Raw genomic sequence first — 27,456 nt, forward strand, 5'->3', positions numbered from 1 at the left:
AAGAATCCGACACATGCTAGGCAAGCATTCTACCACTAAGCCACATTCCCCACCCCTGCCCGGCTATTTTGTTATTTGAGACCTTGTTGCAACAGTGAAACTCAGTCCTAATAATGAAACTAAGCAAGACTCAGTCTTGTTCCCAATGACAGAGGATAGTGACAGCCCTTGGGCCCCTTTCAGGGCTCTTGGGTCTCAGTGGCCAAGATCTTTGCACGGCCAGCCTATGAGCTGGGAGCCGAGTTTTCCAGACTAAAACTCGTGTCACACAGCTGGGCAGAATTTGAACCCACCACTGACTCAGATTCCCCAGCCTGATCTTTGCCACCCCAGACACGGCAGAGTTTCACACCCCACTGAAAAATGGCAGAATATCAGAGATGCCTTATTGAAATTTATTGAAAAGGTTTCCAGGTTGCTTCTAGGCAGGGAAGTGAGTTTTGGGGTCTGGTTCTTCAAACTTGTGAAGGCCTTTTTCTTTCTAATGTCTCACGGGGTCTTCTGTGGAGGAGAGAACAAAAATCCACCATGGTGCACTGGCCTCACCCCCAGGGCCCCAACACAGAAATAGCTGAGAGAGGTCACCTGAGCACAACACCTTAACTCATAATGTCCTAGTGGCCACTTAAAAAGGGACCTGACAAGCAGAGGAAGGGGTGACATTGTCCAAAAGGAAACAGTGGTTCATGCCTGTAATCTTAGCCACTCAGGAGGATTGTGGTTGGAAGCCAGTCCAAGCTGGAAAGTCCCTGTGAGACTCTTTATCTCCAGTGAACCACCAGAAAGCTGGAAGAGGCTCAAATAATAGTGTGTTAGCCTTGAGGGAAAAAAAAGGCTCAGGGTCAGCACCTAGGCCCTGAGTTCAAGCCCTAGGACTGACAAAAAAAGAAAAGAAAGAACTAGACTTATTACCTGACATGGCACTATAAGCATCACCTTTATAGTAACAATAAAAAAATTAAAATAACTGAGAAAATCTGTCTTAACATTTTAGGTATTCCAGTATGTCCAAAATAGCATTGCAGCATGTAACCAGTGTTGTAAATCTGGGCATGGTGGTGCATGCCTGTAATCCTAGCTGACAGAGGGGGTGGGTGAGGAGGTGCAAGCTGACTTGCACCTCAGCAGAACCCTGTCTCCAACCCATCCCTTCCCCTCAGTTAACTTTTTTTCCTTGTGCCAGTCTTGGGGCTTGAGCTTACAACCTGGCACTGTCCCTGAACATTTTTTGTTGTTGTTGTTCAAAGCAGGCACTCTATCCCTTGAAGCCAAACCTCAACTTGTGGCTTTTTGCTGATTAATTGGACAGGAAGGCGAGTCTTTTGGTGTTTTCTAACTGGACTGGGCTTTGAACCACAGTCCTGTGGATCTTAGCCTCCAGAGTAGATGGAGTTATAGGTGTGTAAGCCACTGGCACCCAGCTTAAAAATTAATTTATTGTGCTGGGTGCAGTGGCTTACGCCTGTAATCCTAGATACTTAGGAGGCTCAGATCTGAGGATCACAGTTCAAAGCCAGCCCAGGCACTAAAGAACCAGAGACTCTTATTTCCAATTAACCACTAGAAAACCAGAAGTGGAGCTGGGGTTCAAGGGGTAGGGTGGTAGCCTTGAGCTGGAGAGCTCAGGGACAACACCCAGACCCAGAGTTCAAGCTTGAAAAAAAAATTATTGGGCCAGAAGTGTGGCCTAGTGGTAGAGTGCTTGCCTAGCATGCACAAAGACCTGGGTTTAATTCCTTGGTACCACATACTTAGAAAAAAGCCAGAAGTGGTGCTGTGGCTCAAGTGATAGAGCTCTAGCCTTGGAGAAAAATCCCAAGTACAGTGCTCAGGCCCTGAGCTCAAGCTCCAGGATTGGCAGAAAAAAAAAAGAAAAGAAAAGAAAACCAGAAGTGGAGCTTTGGCTCAAAGTAATAGACTGGGAGTCTTGAGCACAAAAGCTCAGGCCCTGAATTCAAGGCTCCTCCTCACCCCCAAGAAAACCAATCCACCTGAGCCCACTGCAGCCAGATGTGTGTGCATTCATGCATGCGTGGTGTGTGTGTGTGTGTGTGTGTGTGTGCATGTCCTGTGCCAGCTCTGCTGCCATGCACAGTGGCCCTCTGTCCTCTCTCCACCGAGCCTCACCTCCTCCAGGTGTCCTCGGGCATGTGTGCAGCAGCCTCAGCGGTACAGAGTGTCGATTTGCTGTTTGTATTTCTGGAGTATGAAATGTCTCCTCATTTTGGTCGTGGGACCTGTAGAGAATGAGAGAGAGTGGCCAGGTTGTGGGGAGATGCAGGACTCGTCCCCACTTGGGGTGTGTGTGTGTGTGTGTGTGTGTGTGTGTGTGTGTGTGGTGGTTGTGGGAATGGAACTCAGGGCATGGGCCCTGTCCCCAAGCTCTTTCACTCAAGGCTAGCACTCTATCCCTTTGACCCACTTCTGGTTTTCTGCTGATTCACTGGAGATAAGAGTCTCGTGAGCTTTCGTGCCTGGGCTAGCTTTGAACCACCATCCTCAGATGTCAGCCTCCTGAGATCTGGCTAGGAGTCTGGATCTTATTCACACCATGTGAGGTACCTGCTCTAGCAAGCAGAGTCTGAAGTGGCTCAGGAAGGGGGAGAGAGGGTTGACATGACAGGCCCTGTGTCTGGTCATTCAGATCTTCTGCCCCAGGGAAAGGACCCCAGTGCACCGCGCGTGATGGGCTGTGTGGCGCTCACCCAGCTCCCCGCCTTGGATGGAGAAATCCTTGTCCAGGATGAGCCACTTCTGAATCCTCTGGGCATGGGAGGTGGCCTCCTGGTTCACAGTGTTGATGCCCTCCTGGATGGCCTCGTAGACCAGTGGGTCATGCAGGGTCACAATGTCCTGCACCGTGGACGCCTGGCTGCCAATGCTCCGGCAGAATTGGATGGCATCCCTGCTCAGGTTGTCCAGGGGCTCCCCACTCTTCTGATCCATCTGACACTGCCCCCGGGGAAGGCCCATGTCACCCCCACAGCCTCCACAGCCAGCTGCACCCCTCCCCACACCTCTAGAAAGCCAGGGTGCCTGGAGATTGCAGGGAGGGGTTCACCTTGAGTGTCAGCAGCAAGCTCAGGAACTTAGCTCCGTCACCCACCAGCATGGCGTTGCTGATGATGGGAATCTTCTCTTTCACTAGGGTCTCGATGGGGATGGGGGGCACGTTCTCACCGCCAGCCGTGATGAGGATCTCTACAAGCACCCCAGGCTTGTCTGGGGCCTGCTGTGGGGTGCCATGACCCCCCATCCCTGCCCTATGTCACCCACAGCCATGCTCCCATGAAAGACCCCAGCAAGGGGCAGCTTTCCACTGAGATTCAGCACTGTGCACTCCCCCTCCCCCTGCCCCCCCAACCCAGCCTCTCCGTGTGTGGCTGGAACCACCAGGGAACCATCTTGATACCCTCTCTTGTCTCTTGTTGCATCTTCTACCCCTTGGTGCCCAAGTATCCCTAATTTGGGGCAAGCTTTAAAAGAGCCTCCTCACACAGGCCTGGGAATGGTAGAACCCTTGCCTAGCATGCATGAAGAAGCCCTGGGTTCGATTCCTCAGTACCCCATTCACAGAAAAAGCCAGAAGTGGTGCTGCTATGGCTCAGGTGGCAGAGTGCTAGCCTTGAGCAAAAGAAGCTCAGGGACAGTGCCCAGGCCCTCCCTGAGTTTAAGCCCCATGACAGGCAAAACAAACAAACAAAAAAACCCCCCCAGCCTCCCCAAGGCCCTCCCCCCTGCCAGGTGAACACTGGGTGCTGAAGAATCAAGGGGTGACTGCTTGCTGTGCCTGAAGCCTCAGGTTGAGTTGCACTATCTGGCGGGGGGGGGGGGGGCAGTGTCTGGGGATTCCGTGTATGCAGAGCCCGGCTCTGGAGACCCCTGGGGACCCCTGTACCTTTGATGCGGCCGGTGATGTACAGGAAGCCCTGGGCGTCGACGCGGCCCAGGTCCCCAGAGTGCAGCCAGCCCTCCTCATCGATGACCTCGGCCGTGGCCTCCTCACGCTCCAGGTAGCCCATGAACACGTGGCGGCCCCACACGCACACCTCCCCCACACCGTCCTTGTTGGGCTGGAGCAGCATGTTCTTGCACCCGCTCAGGATCTTGCCACAGCTGTCGGCAAAGCAGGGGACACTGAGGCCCAAGGGAGATGCCATCCACTCAGGCGTCCTTCCCAGGAGCCAGTGCTCAGTGCTCATCTATATCATGATTGTTGTTTGGTGCTGGTCCTGGGGCTTAAACTCAGAGCCTGGGCACTGTCCCTGAGCTCCTTTTGCTCAAGACTGGTGCTCTGCCACTTGAGCCATGGCACCACTTCTGGCTTTTTCGGTGATTAATTGGAGACCTGAGTTTCAACCTCTAGCCTTTGGCCTGGTGGTAGAATGCTTGCCTAGCACGCACGAAGACCCAGGTTCCATTCTTCAGTACCACATACATAGAAAAAAGCTGGACGTGATGCTGTGGCTCAAGTGGTAGAGCTCTGGCTTGAGAAAGTCCATAGGCCGTGCTCAGGTTCTGAATTCAAGCCCCAGGACTAGCAAAAAAAAAAGTTTCAACCTCCATCCTCAGATCTCAGCCTCCTGAGTTGCTAGGATGACAGGTGTGAGCCACCGTGCCCGGCCCACTTCTGGCTTTTACTTGGTATGCTTACTCATAGTTGGCACTGTCCTATTTAAGCAAATGCACTAGCCAGCCTTTTCACTCAAGGTTAGCACTCTACAATTAAGCCACACCTCCACTTCCCACTTTTTTTTTTTTTGGTGGCTCTTCAGAAATCAGTGTCATGGACTTTCCTTCCCAGGTTGGCTCTGAACTGTGATCCTCAGATCTCAGCCTCCTGAGTAGCTGGGATGACGGGGCGTGAGCCACTAGCACCACGCCTGGTCCAGTAATTTGTATCAGCAGCACATTGTGAATTGGGAAAGCAGGCAGTATAGGGAAAGAAAAAGTTAAAAAGCTTGGGTTGCTGGGCACTGGTGGCTCACATCTGTCATGCTAGCTACTCAAGAGTATGAGATCTATGGATCACAGTTCAAAGCCAACCCGGGCAGGAAAGTCCATTAGTAATATAGACAGACTGACACTGGCAGTGATGATTTTGTACTACATGGTTTTGTGAGATCTCATATAACAGGATGCTGTACACCCACGCAGGGAGGAGTTACCTCGCCCCACCCCCACTCCATCTCTGTCCATTCCTGGGCTCCCTCCCTGGGGGTCAGAGAGTGTCTGGAGAGCCAGCACTCCCCCAGGCTGGTACCTGAACACCTTGTAGTTGCTGCTGTTGGAGAAGGTGTGGGGCCCTGAGGTCTCACTCATGCCGTAGAACTCGCAGATGGGGATGTCCATGCTGAGGAAGAACTCGCAGGTCTCCTGGGTGAGGGGCGCTGCCCCGCTGACGAAGGAGTGGCAGCGGTCCAGGCCCAGGGAATGCTTGACTTTGCTGAACACCAGGGCCTTGGCCATGCGGTAGTTCACGGGGACATCCCGCTTCCTGCAAGTTGTGACAAATCCAGGGGAGATCCCAACTGCATCCCGTCCCAGGCAGAAAGGAGAGCAGGGACTCCCCTGCAATGGGGAAGGCCAGCCTTTCCCTCCCACCCCGCCCCCCTCCACCTACCCCAGCATCTTTTGAGTGTTGACCTTCAAACCAATCAGTTTCGCCCAAGCAAATGCCTTCTTCTTCAAGCCTGAGGACTTGGAGATGTTTTCTTTGATTGTGTCGTGTATCTTCTCCCAGATTCGGGGAACCCCCAGAAAGGCAGTCGGCTTGACCTCCTGCAAGGTGCTCACCAAGGTTCCCTGCAAGGAACAGAGCTGGAGATGGGCTAATCTCATCCCCCCCACTCCCACTGGAAGCCTCCTCTTTGCTGATTGGACCAGCCCTGGGGGAGGGTGGATCCCCAATCTAAGACAGCCAATCCACATTCTGTATTATCTCAGTAGGAATTTGATGGGGCAGGGTTTATTGACATTTTTTTTTTGTCAGTCCTGGGCCCTTGAACTCAGGGCCTGGGCACTGTCCTTGGGCTTTCTCAAGGCTTGAACTCTACCACTTGAGCCACAGCCTTTTCTATGTATTTGGTATAAGGAATTGAACCTGAGTCTTTGTGCATGCTAGGCAAGCACTAGGCTAAACTCCCAGCCCAACTATTGACATTTTTGGGGTGAGACAAAGGAATTTAACTGAATGAAAGATTGATGTATATAGAGAAGTACAAACAAGATTTTTTTTCTTTTTTTGGTATAGGATGGAAATGATTTATATGCTCAATGACTGGTGATTGACAAAAGAAATTGTCCAAACATGTGACTACTCAGGAGGCTGAGATCTGATGATTGTGGGGTTTGAAGCCCACCCGAACAGAAAAGCCCATGAGACTCTTGTCTCTAATTAGTCACAGGAAAAGCCAGAAGTGATAGAGTGCTAGTGCTGAGCACAGAAGCTTGAGGATAGCTTCCAGACCCTGAGTTCAAGCACCATTAAAAACAATTAAAATTAAAGGTGACACACCTTGATTTTAGCCATGTCAGGTCCATTTTGGGCTTAGGAAGTATCTATTGTGTTAACTCCCTTACATTTGCCAGGCACTGGTGGCTCACAAGTAATCCTAGCTATTAGAAGGCTGAGATTCGAGGACAGGTTCAAAACCAGCTCAGGCAGAAAAGTCCCCAAGAGATTGTTATCTCCAATTAACCACTCAAAAATCAGAAGTGGAGCTGTGGCTCCAAGTGGTAGAGTGCTAGCCTTGAGCAAAAGAAGCTCAAGGACAGTGTCCAGGCCTTGAGATCAAGCCCCATGACCAGCAAAAATAAAAAGTAAAATCTCCCTCACATTTGTGGCCACTCAATCAAAATGATAGCAAGTTCTACAGATGGTAGCTCTCAGGGGAGGGGACAGTGAAATTTCAGTTTTCTTGTTTTGTTAAATTTGCAAAGTCTAGACATAAATAAAATAGAAATTTCTTTCCCATAATTATTCTGGGGTTTTGTGGTGGTGGTATTGGTTTGTTTTGCTTTGTCAGTCATGGATTTGGCCTGGACGTTGCCTCTGAGCTCTTTAGTTCAAGGTTAGCACTCTACCACTTTGAGCCATCACTTCACTTCTGGTAGAAAAGACTCATGCAGACTTTCCTGCCAGGGTTGGCTTTGAATCAGATCTCAGCCTTCCGAGTAGCTAGGATTACAGGTGTGAGCCACCAGTACCAGCTAATGATTCTGAGAAAATTACCAAAGGACTACCAGCTAAATGGAAGGGATGACCCAGAAAAAGGACAAAGGCCCCTGAAAATCAGGAGTCAGCCCAGGAGACAGGGAAAGGAGTACAAATCTCTGGATGGTTGTTGTTGTTGTTGTTTTGTTTTTTTACCCAAATCCCCATGACCTAGTTTCATCTCTTTCAAGAAACTCTCTGACTTGGAAGTTATGTCATTCTCCCAGCCCCCCAATAGGGACCTGACCTTGTCACCCTATCTTTGAACCCAAAGGCCCAACCAAATTTCCTCAAGAAGGCACAACTCTGGTGCTGGATCTGTTTCAGAGCCTCTTGTGGGTATAAGAAGTTATAGCTCTGCTGAAGTTGAATTTGTTCTTAGCTTCTTGATTTTTTTTTACTACTTCTCTCACATCCTCACTGCTTGCAATATAGAGTCTCTTCTCTCCTCAATCAATTACAGAAGTTCTTATCTCAGGTTCATAACCATAAACAGTAGCTACTGCTTTATCAGAGTAAAACGGACATTTTGGAAACCGTGACATTTTGGCAAACATGTGACAGATTGATTGGAACAATTGGATAGATGAGCAAAAAGCAAAACAAAAACCAAAACCTCCAGGACTGCGCAGAAAACAGACACCTATGAACTCAATAAGACCAAAAAGTTGTGCCAGACAGAGTAATCATAGAATAAGCTATTTGTTTCAGTTAATAAGAGTGATTTACTTGGAGGAGATGGAAAAGGGAAAATGTTTTGTTTTGCCAGTCCTAGGGCTTGTTTTCAGGGGCTGAGCACTGCCCTTGGACTTTATTCTACCACTAGGCCAAACTCTCAGCCTGGAAAAGGGAAAATGTAACAGGCAATGTTTAAAAACCTGATACATTAAATAAAGGTGGTTTTACAAATTCCAAAGATTAGAAATGAAAACCAAGTGATTTCTCAATTATCTGAAAGATTTAGAAAGAATTATGTTGACTTGGTGGGGAGGGAGATAAGAGTGTCACAGATTTTCCTGCTTGAGCTGCCTCTGAACCATGATCAGATCTCAGCTTCCTGAGTAGCTAGATGACAGGTATGAAACACCAGCACCTGACACATCTTGGTTTCAATACCATTTCCATTCTAATTGTGTACTGTTCACTGTACAATGGCTAAAACTCTATGTTGGGATAAACCTAAAAACTACAGGGCCGGGAGTTTGGCCTAGTGGTAGAGTACATTTCTAATCCTAGCATGCATGAACACTCAGGTTCCATTCCTCAGTACCACACATAGAAAAAGCCAGAAGTGGTGCTATGGCTTAAGTGGTAGAGCTCTAGCTCAAGGACAGTGATCAGGCCCTGAGTTCAAGCCCCAGGACTGGCAAAAAATATATTAATGTAATAAAATAGAGAAACAGTAACGTGGTCAGCCATTCTCAATACCATTCAATGCGTGGAAGAGAACAGAGGTCTTTGGGTTTTCCAAACACCTGTCCACTGAATGCCAGTGGAGGAGCAGGCTTCACCCCCCGAGGCAGGGAAAGACTAGCTTGGGAGACAGAGTGGCCTGGGCCCTCCCCAGACTCACCTTGAGCGCATCTGGTTGAGCAAAGAAAGTGAGTGCCCCGATCTTGATGGGAATCCAAATGTCCATCATCTGGGCAGCAATGTGGCTGAGGGGCAGGTAGCTGACCACCATCTCCTGCTTCCCCGTCATCTCGTTGAGCCCCAAGTCCCTGACCATGGCCCCAGCCATCCATGTAATCTAGAACACAGCACAACACAAACAGCCTCGACCTTGCCCAATGACCTTTTGTGTTTGCTTGAACTCTGGGCCTGGGCACTGTCCCTGAGCTCTTCAGCTCAAGGCTACCACCCTATCCCTTGAGCCACAGCCCCACTTCCGGTTTTCTAGTGATTCATTGGAGATATGAATCTCATGTTCTTTAGTGCCCAGGCTGGCTTTGAACCTTGATCCTCAGATCTCAGCCTCCTGAGTAGCTAGATTGACAGGCATGAGCCACCATGCCTGGCTGTGTTTGCTTATTTTTGTGTTCCCTTAAATGCTTTGTCCTGGGACTTGAACTCAGGGCTTGGACACTGTACCTTAGCTTTTCCACTCAAGGCTAGCTCTCTACCACTTGAGCCACAGTTCCATTTCTGGTTTGTTTGATGGTTAATTGGAGACTTTCCTGCCCTGGCTGGCTTTGAACCTGCTCAGATCTGTCAAAGAGTTCCAGGCAAACACAGTGCCATTCTCTATAAGGGACTTGGTTCCCCTGTGGGTTTGAGTATCTGAAGGGAGTCCAGGGACGGGTCCACCGTGGACGCCACTGGAGGCATTTCTCCCCCACAGCATCCTTCATGGAGCACCAACTGGTGTGTAGTCTGGGCAAAAAAACCCTGCAAGACCCAGTTGGAATAATCAAAGCAAAAAGGGATGGGGGCGTGGCTCAAGTGTAAGGGGCTGGACACGAGGTAGGGGGAGTGGCTTGTGCTGATGCGCTTGACTGGAGTGGTGGGGCGTGGCTTGCATGCGAGGGGCGTGGCCCGAGCTCTGGGGGCGTGGCTCCGTGGGCCAGCACCTGCCTAGCAAGTGGGAAACCCGGAGTTCTAAATGTCAGTACTAAAAGGAAAAGCTGCTTTGCCCCTCTAGACTGAGAACACACTCGCTGTGCCCCTCACCGCGCCCCAGGAGATTATACTGTCCCTTTCATCTTCAGGGCCACCACCGGCCAGGAGATGCGTCACCCACCTCACAGAGCCAGGTTTAGATCCCCCCCTCAGGTCAACCCCCCCCTCCCCAAGCCCCACATTCAACCTTGACCCCCGCTGCTCCCTAAATTTAGCACCATCCACAAGTTCTGTGACCCTCCCCGCCCCACCGTGTGGTGGCTCACGTTGTCGTGGCTGAGCATCACGCCCTTGGGCTTGCCCGTGGTCCCCGAGGTGTAGATGAGCACAGCGCACTCATTGGCCCTCTGGCTCAAGATGATGCGGTCCAGCTGGAGGTCAGAAACGTTGTTGCCCAGATCCATGAAGTCACCCCACTGCGGGGGAGAGGGGAGGGCAGGAGATGGAGACCCGGCCTGCTGCCCAGTCCCCCAGCTCTCTATCTCTTAAAGACCAATTGGATGGGCTGACACTATGCCTGTCTCCCTCCCCCTCCTCCTTCCCTCCCTCCCCCCTCCCTCCTTCCCTCCCAATGCTGAAGCCAAAGGAGCTTATCAGCCTGGGGACCCAGTGATTAGATAAGGCTCTGCATATGTGACTTCAAGTAGACCAATCAGAATGAAGATGAAGCATTGAGTTGAGAATGCTGGGATCATGGTTCAAAGCCAGTTTGGGCAGGAAAGTCCATGAGATTCTTTTTATCTCCAATTAACCAGCAAAAAGCCAGAGGTGGAGCTGTGGCTCAAGTGGTAAAGTACCAATCTTGAGTGAAAAAAAGCTAAGGGACTGAGTTCAAGCTCCAGTACCCGCACACACAACACACAACACACACACACACACACACACACACACACACACACACACACACACACACACAGGAAAAAAGTGTGAGAGCAAAATAAAGGTCATAGTCCTTGACCTCCTGATTGCAACTCTGCCTGAAATCCACCCACTGAGCTGTAATGACATGAGTCATCATATTATCTTTTGCTTAAGTGTAAGTGTTATCTCTTTGGTAGACAGGGAAACTGAGGCTCAGGAGTGGACATATATATTGGTCCACATTCACACAGCAAGCAACCACAAGCCAGTGTGTGGCAAATGATGACAGGAAGGCAGAGCCTTGTGCTTTTACCACCATACAAGCTGGTGAATACTGCCACGTGCAGAAATTCCATGGCTTATGCCTGTGATTCGAGCTGCTTGAGAGGTAGGGACCAGGAGGATGGGAGTTTGAGATCAGATCAAGCAGAAAAGTTATAGAGAGACTCCATCTTAGAGAATGGCCAGGTGTGCTAGCACACGCCGGCCACCCAGGAGAAGCACAAATGGGAAGACTGAAGTCCAGGCTGGCCTACCTCAAAAATAACTAACACCAAAGGGGGCTGGAGGTGTGGTTCAAGTGATAGAGCACCTGTCTGGCAAGCAAGAAGCCTTGAATTCACTTTTCAGTACAGACAAATAAGAGGAGGGGAGGAGGAGGAGGAGGAGGAGGAGGAGGAGGAGGAGGAGGAGGAGGAGGAGGAGAAGGAGAAGGAGAAGGGGAAAAAGGAAGAGGAAGAGGAGGAGGAGGCAGGGAAGGAGGAGGAGGAAGAGGAGGGGGAAGAGGAGGAAGGGGAGGAGGAGGGGGAGGAAAAAGAAGGATTTTACCACTGATTCTCAACAAGGCCCTGGGAGTATGTAGTGATGTCACTTGCAGGAACTGCCCCCCCCCCCCCACCAACTGGCCAGCAGTATAAATCTCTGGCCAGGCACTCAGTCCTCATGTGCAGGAGTCCCCAGTGGATGGGGACATGGAAAGTCCTCTGTGGGCATGCCTGCACTTTCTCTGAGAGACATGCGAAGCCTCTGGCACTGGAGTGTCTCCTAGCAGCTTGCTATTGTGGCAGCCACAATTAGACAAGCTGGCTGCAGGTGGTGCTATCCTGACCTAGTTTTTTCCCACCTGTTGGGCCATACCTAGCACACACCCAGGAATTGTCTTATTCTACTCTTCTTATTCCCAGCTTCCATGCTGAGTTTCTTGGGCTTTTGCGTCTAATGAATGTGTATCTAAATGATTTTTTTTTTAACCAGTCCTGGGGCTTGAACTCAGGACCTGGACCCTGTCAACTTTCTCAAGACTAGCACGCTACTACTTGAGCCACAGCTACCTCCATTTTTTTTTCCTGTGTATGTGGCACTGGCCTGGGACGTGATTCTCTACCTCTGCCTCTGTGTACCTGGGATGATAAGGGTGAACAACTATTTTTGAGTTGTTAGTTGGCATGAGTCTCCTGAATTCTTCCTGCCCATGCTGGCCTCTGACTCTTAGCCACCTGATCTCTGCCTCCTGAAAGCTGGGATTGTGGACATGAGCTACTGGCATGTAACTTTTATTTATTTATTTATTTATTTATTTTTTTTTTTGCCAGTCCTGGGCTTGAGCTCAGGGTCTGAGCACTGTCCTTGGACTTTCTCAAGGCTAGAGCTCTACCACTTGAGCCTCAGCACCACTTCCGGCTTTTTTCTATGTATGTGGTACCGAGGAATCGAACCTGGGTCTTCATGCATGCTAGGCAAACACTTTAACCACTAGGCCAAACTCCCGGCCGCCAACTTTTATTTTTTGTCAGTCGTGGGACTTGAACTCTGGGCCTGGGTACTATCCCTGAGCTCTTCAGCTCAAGGCTACCACCCTACTCCTTGAGCCACAGCCCCATTTCCAGTTTTCTGGTGGTTAACTGGAGATAAGTCTCACCTGACTTTAGTGCCCAGGCTGGCTTTGAACGGAGATCCTCAGATCTCAGCCTCCTGAGTAGCTAGGATTACAGGCGTGAGCCATCGCACTGGCTTGGCATATAACTCAAACTAAAACTATAGGGTCTATCATGTATTGTAAATAAGTACTGTCCTATAAATTAGTGTCCTCAAACAGAATAATCCAGCCTCCCAGTGATACTGTGCAATCGTTGGAGACTTTTTAAATTAAAATGCTGGTCTTGGGGTTTGAACTCAGGGCCTAGGCACTGTCCCTGAGCCTATGTTCTCAAGGCTAGTGCTCTATCACTTCAGTCTGGCCAGAAGTGGTGCTGTGGCTCAAGTGGTAGAGCTCTAGCCTTGAGAAAGTCCAAGGACAGTGCTTGGGCCCTGAGTTCAAGCCCCAGGACTGGCAAAACAAACAAGCAGAGAAAAAAGAATCATCTCCCCCAGATGCAAAGCCAAGAAATCTCATAGTCAGGGTCCCTTCTAATGAAAGAAATTTCTAGGTGACTCACTCTTAGGAGAGTGAAAATGGGGTCTCTCCTGGGTCATGTCCAGTGCCTGCCAATATTCATTGGCAAATGTCTAGTCATTGTTCAGTAGGCACAGATTTCTAAGATATAACAACAAAAGCACCAATGGATGGGGGGGGGTGGAATCAATGCTAACTCTAACTACTAAGGAGGCTGAGATCCAGAGGATCATAAGTTGGAAGTTTGCAAGTTTCCATCTGCAACTAGCCAGCAAAAAGCAGAACTGGAGGCACAGTTCAAGTGGAAGAGCACCAGCAAGACCCTAACTTCAAATCCTGGCATTGGCACACACAAAACAATCGACAGAGTGAAGCAAAATCAAAACACTTCTCAGTTTTCCAAAGGTCATGAAGAAAAAAAAAAGACAAGGCAGAGAAGTGGGCATCCCTGCCCCCATCACCCCCGCTTACACAGTACAGGTTGTCATGGCTGGTCATGGGCTCTTTGTACTGGATAATTGCTTTCAGGGTCTCCAGTATGTTCTCTGGGATCTGAAAGACAGTGCTCTCTGGGTTTACCCGTCCTGCCTCCCCACCCCCCACCACCGTGGCAAGTCCAGCTTTTCTTTCACCATCTCAGCACTGCTCTGTCTGACGACACCACCAGTTTGGTGTGGGGGACCCCCCTGGGATTCTCCCTGGTGGCTCATATCAGCTCAGGGAGATAAAGGCAGCTTTTAGGCCACAAGGCAGTATTACCAGGGAAACTGGCCCTGTTCCTGGGGTACAGCCCACCACCCCACTTCACCATCATCAGCAGGGGGGGCCTTGTCCTGGCTGGGTGGCAGGCAGGCAAGGCCTCACCGAGAGGATTTTCTGTAACTGGAGGTCGTTCTCCACCAGCAGGACGTCCACCTTGGCGTGCGTGATGACGTACTGACAAGCTTCCGAAGAGTTGGTGGCATAAATGCCAACGCAGAGGCCCCTGGGGAAGAACACAGGCTCGTGTATGTGACTTAGTACCACCTGCCATAAACAGTGGGAGGGAGGGGGTGGGGTTTGTTTTGTCTCAAGGCCTCCTGTTGTGGTTTGAGCCTGTTTTTCTTTTTTATCTTTTCTTGATTAAGCTTGCCAGGGGTCTGTCACTTTTGTTGAATCTTTCAAAGAACTGACTTTTTGATTTATGAATAGTTGATCTTATTTTTATTTATCTTTTCTTTTCTTCTTATTATTTTTTTTCCAGTCCTGGGGCTTGAACTCAGGGCCTGATCACTCTCCTTGAACACTTTTTTTTTTTGGTCAGTCATGGGACTTGAACTCTGGGCCTGCGTCCTGTACCTGAGCACTTCACCTCACCCTACCCCTTGAGCTACAGCGCCATTTCCAGTTTTCTAGTGGTTAATTGGTGATAAGAGTCTCATGGACTTTATTGCCCAGGCTGGCTTTGAACGGGGATCCTCAGATTTAGGTTTCCTGAGTAGCTAGGATTACAGGGGTGGGCTACCGTGCACAGCTAAATAGTTTGTCTTTCTATTTCTAAGTTATAGGGTTTCTTTCTTTACACATTCTTGGTACCAGACTACTGGCAGCTTCCAGTTTGATAACTTTTGGCATTCATATTCTTGTTGGTGTCTTTCTTTTGTTCACAATATTCATGAACTCCTAATTTTGTCCATGTGGGGCTTGAACTCAGGCCTGGGTGCTGTCCCTGAGCTCTTTTGCTCAAGGCTAGTACCCTAACACTTTGAGTCAGAGCTCTTCTCCACTTCCAGTTTTCTCATGGTTCATTGGAGATAAATTCTGCCTGGGCTGGCTTTGAGCTGTGATCTTCAACTCTCAGCCTCCTGAGGAGCTGGGATTCCAGGCCTGCGCCATCAATGCCCAGCCTAATTTTTCACTTTTCCTCTCATGTTTTCTTGTTTTCTGTGTCTTGTGGATACCCCAAACTGTGAAGGGTACTCTGTGTTGGCTTTTCCTAGAAGTTTTAGAGTCTCGTGTCCGTGATTCAGTCAGTAGTCCATCTTAACTTGTTTTCTGAATATGGCATGAGGTAGGGATCAATATGGATTTGTTTTCCCCTAGGGGAGACACTGGTCCAAAAGCACTGGACTATTTCTGGTCTCTCGCTTGAGCTTGTTGTGATTTTACTACAAGAGGGAGTTATTACAGATTATCAGTGTGTGCTAGAGGGAAGAATTGTTGTGTGTGAACACATACTACCATCTAGATGCTGGCTCATTCTCGCTGAGTCTCCCTACGATCCTATGAGATGATCATTCTTGATTTCATAGGCGACAGGATAGCTGAGTGCCCAGGCTCTGAACCTAGGTGAGCTCTGATGTCCGAGCTCATGCTGCACCATGCTATGCCAGTGTTCATCCTGAACTTAACGCCCGCTTAACATTTGGGGGATGAGAGGGATGCATGCTCAGAAGAAATTTGGAAACCAGAAGACAGATAAGCCTTGACATCCACAGATCTCTCCCCTACTAGCCTTAAGCCAGTACTAGGGCTTGAATTCAGGATTTGGGCACTGTCCTTTAGCTTTCTTACTCAAGGCTGAGGCTTTACCACTTGAGCCACAGCTCCTCTTCCGGCTTTTGGTGGTTTATTGGTCTCATGGACTTTCCTGCCCAGACTGGCCTGGGATTTCAATCCTCAGATCATACCTCCTGCGTAGCTGGGATGATAGGCAGAAGCCTGGCTCATGTTATTTGCTCAGCTCCACCCTCTCTCCTACAGTTACTGCTACTACTGTTGTTGCTGTTATCATTTACCATCTGGGGTAGACAAACTTTAGTAGGTTCCATGGTATTCATTCAATCACTCACTACAGGAGTTTGAGAAAGCCATTAACCTCTTTCATTGTCTACATGTGCATGCATGTACACATGCACGCGCACACTCACACATCAGATATGCTCTAGTAGAGGCCAGGCACTGATGACTGGAGGAGAATGGAGGTCCAGGCTAGCCCTCCCATAAACAAGATTATATTCAAAGCAACCAACTGGGCTAGGGGTGTGGCCTAGAAGTAGAGTGCTTGCCTAGCATGCATGAAACTCTGGGTTCAATTCCTTGGTACCACATACACAGAAAAAACCAGAAATGGTGCTGTGGCTCAAGTGGTAGAATGCTACCTTTGAGAAAGCTCAAGGACAGTGCCCAGGCCCTGAGTTCGAGACCCAGGACTGATAAAAACAAACAAACAAACAACAACAAAAACTCACTGCCAGATGCCAATGGCTCATACCTGTCATCCTAGCTACTCGGGAAGCTGAGATCCAGTGGTCATGGTTCAAAGCCAGCCTAAGCAGGAAATCCATGACTCTTATCTCCAATGAACCACCAAGATGTTGGAAGTGCATCTGTAGCTCAAGTGGTAGAGTGCCAACTTTGAGCAAAAAAGCTCAGGGATAATGTCCCGGATTGGTTATATATATACATACACAAAAGTATCTATCTAGTCAAAAATCCCGGACTAAAGAAAGGTAGACACAAGGGTCAAGTGTGCCCCCTCCTGGCCAGCCTTGGCTACTGCACCTCAAGTGTCCAGTCCCTTTAACCACAGCTTGTCAAAGCAACGTAGTATCAAGTTTCTGTTGCAATATGGAGGGGAGGGAGTTGACCTAGCTGAAATTCTGTATATGTGTGTGTGCTGTGTTCCAGTCTTAGGGCATTGTCTCTGAGCTTTTGTGCTCAAGGATGGCACTTCACCACTTGAGTCATAGCTCCACTTTGGGATTTTTGTGTGTGTGTGTGTGTGTGTGTGTGTGTGTGTGTGTGTGTGTGTGTGTGTGTGTATGTTTTGATTGGCAATAAGAGTCTCACCAATTTTTCTGCCTGGGCTTGCTTCAACCATGATCCTCAGATCTCAGCCTCCTGAGTAGCTGGGATAACAGGTGTGAGCCACCTGTGCCCAGGCTGATTGAATATTTCAAAATTAGAATATAAATGGAATTTTAAAAGGTTACATTATGACATATGTATGCATACATTTCTGCCTCTACCTGTGTGCACATCTGTGGTTATTTCTTAGAAAGTGGATTAGGAGAAGGGCAAGGTGGGAGGTTGGGAGAGAAAGGGGAGAATGATGGAGGGATACAGGAACTGGGAGAGTAGCCAAAGTGATTGAGTGCTTGTCTAGCATACACAAAGCCCTGGGGTGGATTCCTTGGTACCGCATACACAGCAGCCGCTGTGGCTCAAGTTGCAGAGTGCTAGCTTTGAACAAAAAGTGTCCAACGACTGCCAAGGCCCTGAGTTCAAGCCAAGAAGGGATACAGACAAAGATACATTGTATTCATAAATTGATAAATTCAATTGAAACCCCTTTATACAGTAACTTAAAGATAAAAATTGAAAACATTAGCCAGGTACCAGTAACTCATACCCCTAATCCTAGCTACTCAGGAGGCTGAAATCTGAGGATCATGGTTCAAAGCCAGCATAGGCAGGAATATTCCTGAGAAACTTATCACCAATTAACCACCAGAAAACTGGAAGTGGTGCTGTGGCTCAGAATGGTAGAGAGTTAGCCTTGAGCTGAAGAGCTTACAGACAGCGCCCATGCCTAGAGTTCAAATCCCATGACAGACAAAAACAAAAATAAAATCTATTTTAAAGAAAATGGAGTCAGGCACGGGGGAGGGGGGGTTCACGCCTATAATCCTAGCTACTCAGGAGGTTGAGATCTGAGGATCAAGATTCAAAGCCAGACCAGGCACAAAAGGACCTGAGACTCTTTTTTTTTTTTTTTGCCAGTCCTGGGCTTGAGCTCAGGGCCTGAGCACTGTCCTTGGACTTTCTCAAGGCTAGAGCTCTACCACTTGAGCCTCAGCACCACTTCCGGCTTTTTTCTATGTATGTGGTACCGAGGAATCGAACGCGGGTCTTCAGGCATGCTAGGCAAGCACTTTAACCACTACGCCAAACTCCCGGTCCCGGACCTGAGACTCTTATTTCCAATTAACCTCTAGAAAATGGGAAGTGGGGCTTGGCTCAAGGGGAGGGCAGTAGCCTTGAGCTGAAGAGCTCAAGGACAGTGCCCAGGCCAAGTTCAAGCCACATGACCCACAAAAAAAAAAAAAAAAAAAGAAAGAAAGAAAGAAAGAAAAAGGATTAGGTACACAGGAAAAAATAAACTTCATTGTCTGCTTTTCTATCATGAATGTGTTATATTTGTGTTTGTCCTCTGGGCTGGCTCTGTCTTTTCCCCCCCTGTGTATGTGGTACTGAGGAACAGCCCATTCTAGGCAAGCGCTCTATCACAGAGCCACATTCCCAGACCTTGCTCTATCTTTAAGGGACCCTGGGCCAAGTCTGGGGATGTCATGGCTTGGATGGTCCTGACATGGGGTGAACAGGGATTCAGGGAGACTCCTCAGTCCCCTGTAGGATCCAGGACACTCACTGAGACCAGTCCTTTCAATTCCCATGGACTTTCTTCCCTTTCATGCCTGAGTGATATTCAAGTGCGAGAGTAGACCACATTTTGTTTTATTGCCAAGAGGAAGAGTCCCTAAAGGGAACAAAACAACTTTTTTTCTTTTTTCTTTTCCTTCTTCCTTCCTTCCTTCCATCATTATTCTTCTTCTTCTTCTTCTTCTTCTTCTTCTTCTTCTTCTTCTTCTTCTTGGTCAATTTATCATGGGGCTTGAACTCTGGTCCTAGGTTCTGTCCCTAAGCTCTTCAGTTCAAGGCTAGCCTTCTACTGAGCCACAATGCCACTTCTGGTTTTCTGGTGGTTAATTGGAGTCTCACCAACTTTTGTGAGCTGGCTTTCTCAGTCTCCTGAGAAGCTATGATTACAGGCATGAGCCACCAGCACTTAGCTCCTTCTTTCCTTCCTTCTCCTCCTCCTCTTTCTTTTCCTTGCTTGTACTGTGGCTTAAACTCAGGACCTAGTTCAGGCTTTGACTTTCTTGCTCACAGTTGGTGCTGTGCCATCAGTGCCATGCCCCCCAGTCCAGCTTTTTGCTGTTGGAGATAAGACTCTCTCAGACATTCCTGCTTCAGCTGGCTTTATATCTCTATCCTCTAGATCTCAGCCTCCTAAACAGCTAGGATTATGCGTATCACTGACTTTTGGCTGCTGTTTTTTAATTTGAGGGTCCATTTTCAGGCCTGAACCTTCATGGTGACGTGACACAGAACATGCAACCTCAAAGCAGTGAGGATAAGAAAATCTACCCCAATCCCTGTCGTTGTTTGGTTTGGGGTGCAGGCACGGTTTCCCGAGCCTCAGTTTCCTCATCGGTGAGCAGCATGGCCATTCCCTGCTCAGAGCTCTTAGAGGACGGGGCGCACGCAACTCGATGTTTAGCACACAAGGTAGTCTCTGTGACCATTATTTCAGAGCCCTGCAGCAGAACTAAAGCCACATCCACTGTAGACCACCACGGTAAAACAGAACAGAACGCTCTGCCCGGACCCACAATCGGAAGCAAGGACGGCAGACACTGGCCTGGAGACCCCAGAGCTGCATCTGAAATCCCTGCTGTGTCTGCGGACGGCCCAGCCCAGCCCAGCCCAGCCCAGCCGGCTGCTCTCAGCAGCTCCTCTCCCACAGTGCACCTCGTCCCCCACAGTGCACCTCGTCGCCCAAGCCCAGGGCAGAGGCTCATCCCCCACAATGCATCTCGTCCCCCACAGTGCACCTCGTCTCCCACAGTGCACCTCGACCTCACCCGACTTACCCTGCCATGATGGCCCCCAGGGCCGCCGTGAACCATTCGGCCGAGTTGAAACCCAGGATGCCGACGCCGTGGAAGCGCTCCAAGCCCAGCTGGAGGGGACAGAAGAGGACAGCCATGAAGGAGCCGCCCCAGGTGTGTCACCTGTCTTTTCCATCTCATCCTTAGCATGGGACACGACTGACTGGAAACGTGGGTCCACTGGGGCCGAGCAGCTTTGAACCTAAAACCTAGAGGATCGCTTGTCACTGCGGGTGCTCGTCTGTCTCCTCTACATGACACTCGTCTCCAGTTAACCACCCTAAAGCCAGACGTGGAGCTGTGGCTCACGTGGTGAAACTCAGGGATGGGTGCCGGTGGCTCGTGTCTAGAATCCTAGCTAGGATGACCTATCATCTGAGGACCACGGTTCAAAAGCTGGCCCCGGAGAAAAGTCCTCAAGACTCTTACCTCAAGTCTCTCTGAGACTCACTCAAAGTGGGGGAGCGCTAAGCTTGAGCAAAAGGAGCTCAGGGACAACGCCCAGGCCCTGAGTTCAAGACCCATCACACACACACACACACACACACACACACACACACGACAAAGGTTGCTTCCTCCCTGGAGAGTAATTGGATAACTGATGACTGAAGATTAGAGGGAAAATATTTACCAAATAACATTTGTGCCTTGTGGGTTTTGTACTAGACATGTATATGTTTGTGTGTGTGTGTGTGTGTGTGTGTATACACATGTGTAGGTATGACTTATCCTGGATGGTGATATATACACATGCCTACCTTGATCAAGGCTTTGGCGGCCTTCCGGCAGGCTTCATAATACTGATTGAAATTCAGAGTGTCCCAGTTTTTGCTATTTTTTGTTGCCAGGGCCGGATAAGTACCAAAGCGGTCGACTGACTCTTGAAATAGTGCGGGAATGGTCACTGGCATCTCGTGGCCTGGCCCGTGTTTTGACAGCCTGAGAAGGACGGATCCATCGCGGTGGGTGGTCCACAGTTTAGAGGTACCTGCTAGGGATCCCATGGAACAGGGGCATGGGGTTTTAGTTAGTCAGTTGGGGTCTTTTGGGTCTTAAGGTAAAGAGTGCTGAATCATTGCCATAATGCTCTTGAACAAAGGGATCTTTGTTACCCAGCAGTATCTGGCTATTACACAGAGATACTTATGTAAAGACAACCCCAAGAGGCAGACATAGGGTGATATCTGATGCACGGTCAACACTAGTCCACTCAGACTTCTACTTTTTATTTTTTCATGATCCCTTCCAACAACTTATTCTGAGACCTTGCAAGCATGTAAGAAAGTTGAAGGGTGGTTGCGATGGCTCACACCTGTAATCCCAGTTACCAGCATGGGAGAGATGGGGAGAATCACAGTTTCAGGTCAACCGAGGCAAAACTCAGTGTGGCTCCCACTCCCTTCTCTGACACTAAGTTGAGCTTGGTGGTGGTGAGCACCTCCACTTCCGTCCACAGGGAGTTGGAGATTGGGAGGATCCTGGTTTGAGGGCACCTGGCCAGTTACTGTGAGGTGGGTTGTTACAAAATGAGGCTCTGCCCATGTGGTTTGCAAGTGCCCTCTTGTCACTGGTCACCCACGTTAAACTTCTAGAACCTTTTTCTTTGTTTGGGGGGGGTTGTTTTAAATCATTTAGCTGCTGGGCACCGGTGGCTTAGGCCTGTCATCCTAGCTACTCAGGAGGCTGAGATCTGAGGATCGTGAGCAGGAAGGGCCGTGACACTCTTATCTCCAATTAATCACCAGAAAGCTGGAAGTGGTGCTGTGGCTCAAGTGGTAGAGCACTGCTAACCTTGAGCTGAAGAGCTCAGGACAGTACCCAGGCCCAGAGTTCAAGCCCCATGACTTTTTCTTTTCTTTTCTTTTCTTTTCTTTTTGTGGGTCATGGGGCTTGAACTCAGCCTAGGCACTGCCCCTGAGCTCTTCAGCTCAAGGCTATTGCCCTACCCCTGGGCCTGGGTGTTGTCCTTGAGCTCTTCAACTCAAGCCTACTGCTATACCCTTGAGCCAAGTCCTACTTTCTGTTTTCTAGAGGTTAATTGGAGTCTTAGGTCCTTTTGTGCCAGGGCTGGCTTTGAACTTTGATCCTTAGATATCAGCCTCCTGAGTAACTGGGATTACAGGCCTGAGCCACCACGCCCAGCTTGATAGCCACACTTTCATATTGGGACATTAGAGCGTTGTTGTTTATGCATGCAAAAGAAATTTTTATATAAATACCACTTATGCAAATAAGGGAGTATATGCCAATTGATCTCATATGCAAATAAGGCATTCAGAGAGCTCCAACAAGGTCTGGGCAGGGAAGTTGTTGGATCCTTTTGAGAAATATGTGCTTCTCGCTCCTTTATGTTGTGGGCCACACATACCTTGAGCTAAATTCATGTCCATTTTGAGGGTCTGGGGCTGCTGTTCTTGAGTTCCTGGTGCCTCTGTCCTTCCAGGTTTGTAAGGATCACTCTTCATTATTCTGCAAGGTAGAAGAGCAGGGAACTTAACAAGACAGAGAAACTGCCATCCATTGGTCGTGTATGTGATCCATTAGTCATGTCTATCCTGGGCCTAGGAGAAAGGGATATGATATGTATGCCAGATAGAGAGAGCTGGGAGCATAGGGGGCATTTACCTCTGAAATGGTTAGACTATGTGGACTAGGTCATGTAGGAAAAACATTTTGAAGCCTCTGAAGAGGGATGGTATTCCCACAGGGCTGCTTTTATTCAGCCTGTCAATTTATCCTGAAGACAGGAAATCTCTTGGTATTCTTTTTTTTTTTTTTTGCCAGTCCTGGGCTTGAGCTCAGGGCCTGAGCACTGTCCTTGGACTTTCTCAAGGCTAGAGCTCTACCACTTGAGCCTCAGTACCACTTCTGGCTTTTTTCTATGTATGTGGTACCGAGGAATCGAACCCGGGTCTTCATGCATGCTAGGCAAGCACTTTAACCACTAGGCCAAACTCCCGGTCCCATCTCTTGGTATTCTTTTTTTTTTTTTTTTTGGCCCCTTTCTCTTTCTGGCCCCGCTCGCTCCGGCCCTGCTCGCTCCGGCCTGGCCCTGCTCCTGGCTTGCTCTGGCCCCGCTCGCTCCGGCCCGGCCAGCTCTCGCTAGTTCCTGGCTCTGCTCGCTCCGGCCCCTTCTCGCTCTGGCCCCGCTCGCTCCGGCCTCGCTGGCTCTGGCTCGGCTCGCTCCCGCACGCTCCGGTCCTGCCTTTTTTGGGGGGGCTTTTTTTGTTCACTTCAGCTCAGCTCGCTTCTTTCGCTCTCTGTCGCCGTCGCAGTCTCGTCTCTGCCACTTTTCCGGTTTGGTTGTGTCTCGTCTCTGCCACTTCCGGCTTGGTTGTGTATGTGGGATACCGAGGAATCGAACCCGGGTCTTTGTGCATGCTAGTCAAGCACTTTAACCGCTAGGCCAAACTCCCGGCCCCTCTTGGTATTCTTAAAGGACATAGTTCCAAGGCCTGCTCTACACAGGAAGCTCTTCACATGGCCACGCCCCTTCCTTACACCAGATGATTTAGTGTTTAGACATGACCTATGTACATCCTGCCACATAGTTTCTTTCTTTACTAATTTTGAGCCTTCCTGGGATTTTGAACTCAGTGACTTGCACACTACCACTTAGATTGCATTTCCAGTCCTTTTGTTGTTGTTGTTTTTATTTTTCAGGTGAGATCTTCTGCTTCTGCCCAGGGCTGGTCCTGGAATGCAAAACTTCCTATCTCCACCTTCTGACTAGCTGGGATTACAGAAATTAGCCACTATGCCTGCTTTACCCCTGTCATCATAGCTACTTGCAAGGCTGAGATCAAGAGGATTATGGTTTGAGGCCAAGCTGGGCAGCAAAATATGACAGACCCCCATCTCCAGTTAACCAGCGCCAACCCAGTCAGCAGTAGACAGTAACAGACAAAGTAACAACTGTAATATAAATGGCATCGTGGGCCAGGTGCCCTGTGGCTCACGCCTGTAATCCTACTACTCAGGTGGCTGAGATCTGAGGATCATAGTTCAAAGCCAGCCTGGGCAGGAAAGTTCGTGAGTCTCTATCTCCAATGAACCAGAAAGTAGAGCTGTGGTTTAGAGTGGTAGAGTGCTAAACATGAGCGAAAGAGCTCAGGAACAGCCCCCAGGACCTGGATTCAAGTCCCACAACAAAAAAGGAAAAAAAAATGTCACAGCTGCTCTCCCCTAAGTGCCACACCTGGGTCTGAGAGAGTCTCACGCACCTGTTTTCCTGGTGGGCACAGGGACACTACAGTGTGCCAGCCTTCACAGGGCACGGCTCTGGCCATCCTGGCATGGCTTCAGGGGCTGAGACATGTGGCCACTAAGGTGTTTCTCCTGCAAAGATGACATACAGGTAACTGGCTAGAAGCCCTCGTCACCTTTCTGGTGACAAGGGAGGCCAGAAAGGGGAGCCCGTTCCCTCCACAAACCCTCCCCAAGCAACCTTCTGGAACCTTCTGGAACCTTGCCCTTGTGACATCACTGGATGTACTGTCTATCCTCCCCCACCCCCACACTGCTACAGGAAAGTACTTCCAGAATGGGGCATTGTAGGTTCCTCTCCACTCACCACTCACTCATTCACTCACTCATTCATTTATTCATCTTGGCAATTTTTGCTTTTTGCTTTCTCTTTCTTTCTTTTTTTCTTTCCCCAGTCCTGGGGCTTGAACTCAGGGCCTGCGTACTGTTCCTGAGCTTCTTTTGCTCAAGGCTAGCTCTGTACCACTTGAGCCATAATGCCACTTCCAGCTTTTTCTGTGTATGTGGTACTGAGGAATCAAACCCAGGGCTTCGTGCATGCTAGGCAAGCACTCTACTACTAAGTCACACTCCCAGCACCCCACCCTTTTTTTTTTTTTTTAAATTTTTAAGGGGCTTCAGCCTTCATAGCCCAAGGCTAACCACAGTTTGTCAAATGAAAGGCTCTATGTCCCAGAGAAATATGATAACAGAAAAGGAGAAGGCAATTTGTAAAACAAACAAATGAATAAACAGACTAAAAGATCTCCATAGTGCTCAGGTGTTTTGTACATATCCCTTCTCCTGGCGGGAACCATGAGGCTTCTCTTTTCTCTTCTTCTCCCAGGAGGATAGGGACCTGAGAGCCAAAATGCAATGTCTTCCTGACAGCCTTCCTTGCCTGCTAATTGTCAGAAGAAACAGCTGTGTGTGTGTGTGTGTGTGTGTGTGTGTGTGTGTGTGTGTGTGTGTGTGGCGGGGGGGGGGGAGGGGGGGAGAGGGATGTTCCAGCCACTGAGACAGATTCTCTTTAGTATCCAGAAAGTTCTCAGGGGCCAAGTTTTCTTAAACTTCTGGCCTCATCTCATTTTCTTAAGTTCTGTGGTTTTTCTGTCTCCCCCTTCTCTTTTTCTCTCCCCCCACTCTCTCCCCTGTGTTGGTCCTGGAGCTTGAACTCAAGGCCTGGGCACTGTCCCTGAGCTTATTTTGCTCAAGGCTAGCACTCTTCCACTTGAACCATAGAGCCACTTTTTGGCTTTTTCTGTATATGTTGTACTGAGGAATCCAACCCAGGGCTTCATGCATGCTAGGCAAGCACTGTACCACAAAGCCATATTCCTAGCCCTTGCTTAGCTTTTATTTTGTTCAATGCTGGTGCTCTATTGCTTGAGCCACAGCTCCACTCCTGGAGTTTTGGGGGTTCATTGGAGATAAGAGTCTCATAGGCTGACTTCAAACTATGGTCCACAGATCTAAGCCTTCTGAGTAATTAGGATGACAGAGGTGAGCCACAGACATGAGACAGTATTTTTTAAAAAATTCACATACTGGCTGGGAGTTTGGCCTAGTAGTAGAGTGCTTGCTTAGCATGCTCAAAGACCCAGGTTCGATTCCCTGGTACCGTATACATAGAAAAAGTGGTGTGGTGGCTCAAGTGGTAGAGTGCTAACCTTGAGAAAGCCTAAGGACAGTGCCCAGGCCCTGAGTTCAAGCCCCAGGACTGGCAAAAAAAAAAAAATCACATACTAACAGGTAATGGCTGTATGCGATGCCTGGGGTGGGGTGGGGGGCGGCGGGGCTCTTGGGCTGGGAGCATGCAGGGAGGCAGCCTTCCAAGCATTGCCTTTCGCCTGAGGCTCAGACACTTTCTGCAGCATGGGCCATTCAGTGGCGAGACTGGGCATCTTTGGACAGGTTCCATTCCATGTCCCTTTCCTCATCACTCATAGCAAGAGGGAAGATGGCTCTCCTCACTGGAGGCTGGGACATGGTGGTAGGTGGAAAGTCTACGAGAGTCTTTTTTTTTTTTTTTTTTTTGCCAGTCCTGGGCTTGAGCTCAGGGCCTGAGCACTGTCCTTGGACTTTCTCAAGGCTAGAGCTCTACCACTTAAGCCTCAGCACCACTTCTGGCTTTTTTCTATGTATGTGGTACCGAGGAATCGAACCCGGATCTTCATGCATGATAGGCAAGCACTTTAACCACTAGGCCAAACTCCCGGCCCAGTCTGTGAGAGTCTTATCTCCAGCTAACCACTAAAAAGCCAGAAGTGGAGCTGTGGCTCAAGTGGTAAAGTGATATCCCTGAGCACAAAAAGGTCAAGAGACATTGAGGAGCAGGCCCAGCATAAACACACACACACACAGGAGTTTCATACCCTCAATGAAAACATGGGAAAGTCACCCATTCGAAAGGGAGTGAAATCAATTTAGCATACCATTATTTATATTTTAAAGAAAATGGAATAGATCAGAGAAAAGATCAGAGCATATGGCTGTATTGGTGTTCGACACTATATCAAAGCAAGCAGTTCGCAGCTGAGGCTAAAATTCAAGATGCATGTCTTTACCCCTGTGATGTCCTATCACATGGTCATGGGATTACCATGTCAGGGAAAAGTCATTTTCTGTGGGACAGGGAGGCAGTCATAGCCATATACCAGTGGCTCACACTTGTCATCCTAGCTACTCAGGAGGCTGAGATCTGAGGATCAGGGTTCAAAGCCAGTGTGGGCAACAAAGTCTGTGAGATTCTTATCTCCAATTAATCACCAAAAAGACCAAAGTGGAAATCTGTGTGTGTGTTTCTCTGTCCCTTGCTCTCTGTCACACACACACACACACACACACCAGTATTTGGACTTGAACTCAGGACCTGGGCACTGTCCCTGAGCTTTTTCACGCAAGGGTGGCACTCTACCATTTGAGCCATAACCTCACTTCTGGCTTTTTGGTGGTTCTAATGCCTAGCGTTTCCACAGTGTAGCATCCAGAGTTCACATAGAGGAAAGCCCTGGGCAAGCATTTTCCTCCAGGGTCAGGCAGTATTTTAGGTTTTATGTCTGTCCCCTCCCCCTCCCGGCTCCCCTTCACCGCCCCCTAGCTGTGTCTGTTCAAAAGCAGGCTGGGCCGCCTTCCAATAAAACTTTATTTACAAACCTAAGACGGCAGAAATGGGACCGCAGGTTGCAAAGCTGCCAACCTTAAAAACTTGAGAATGCAAATTCAACAAAATAGAAAAAAAATAGTTGCCTATGGGTTTCACGTGGTGCAAGAGACGGTGATGATTGATCAGGTTTCTGTTTTTTTAGAAACACAAACCTCAAAATTCATCTTGTGTGGGCTAATCCCAAACCCACAGCGGCATGCGGGAAAACCGACTTCCTCGAGTCCCCGCCTCAGCCCGCGGT

At 49.1% G+C, this 27,456-nt stretch overlaps 1 protein-coding gene across 6 annotated transcripts; it reads right to left on the minus strand.

The window, feature by feature from the left end:
- Positions 1 to 381: 381 nt before the first annotated feature.
- On the minus strand, positions 382 to 27,430 carry LOC150068662 (long-chain-fatty-acid--CoA ligase ACSBG2-like). Of its 6 annotated transcripts, XM_090340159.1 has the most exons (16): positions 27,368 to 27,430; positions 24,028 to 24,142; positions 22,173 to 22,273; positions 20,563 to 20,795; positions 19,787 to 19,875; positions 13,953 to 14,073; positions 13,560 to 13,640; positions 10,102 to 10,251; positions 8,790 to 8,966; positions 5,624 to 5,805; positions 5,264 to 5,497; positions 3,899 to 4,116; positions 3,062 to 3,201; positions 2,706 to 2,952; positions 2,128 to 2,237; positions 382 to 501 (listed from the first exon to the last, which is right to left on the minus strand). In XM_090340159.1, exons 3-15 carry the CDS (start codon positions 22,267 to 22,269, stop codon positions 2,164 to 2,166), a joined length of 2,043 nt encoding a protein of 680 aa, XP_090196285.1. In that variant the 5' UTR covers positions 22,270 to 22,273; positions 24,028 to 24,142; positions 27,368 to 27,430; the 3' UTR covers positions 382 to 501; positions 2,128 to 2,163. The 6 variants fall into 6 exon arrangements, with proteins under 6 accessions (XP_090196285.1, XP_090196294.1, XP_090196302.1 ...); XM_090340168.1 differs by lacking the exon at positions 27,368 to 27,430 and having other exon boundaries at positions 20,563 to 20,792; positions 24,028 to 24,245; XM_090340176.1 differs by lacking the exon at positions 27,368 to 27,430 and having other exon boundaries at positions 2,706 to 2,853; positions 24,028 to 24,245.
- Between the last annotated feature and the right edge of the window lie 26 nt (positions 27,431 to 27,456).

This window comes from Megascapheus bottae, chromosome 1 (assembly GCF_031878675.1).
Source record: "Megascapheus bottae isolate mThoBot1 chromosome 1, mThoBot2.hap1, whole genome shotgun sequence".
In the NCBI taxonomy this organism is placed as follows: domain Eukaryota; kingdom Metazoa; phylum Chordata; class Mammalia; order Rodentia; family Geomyidae; genus Megascapheus; species Megascapheus bottae.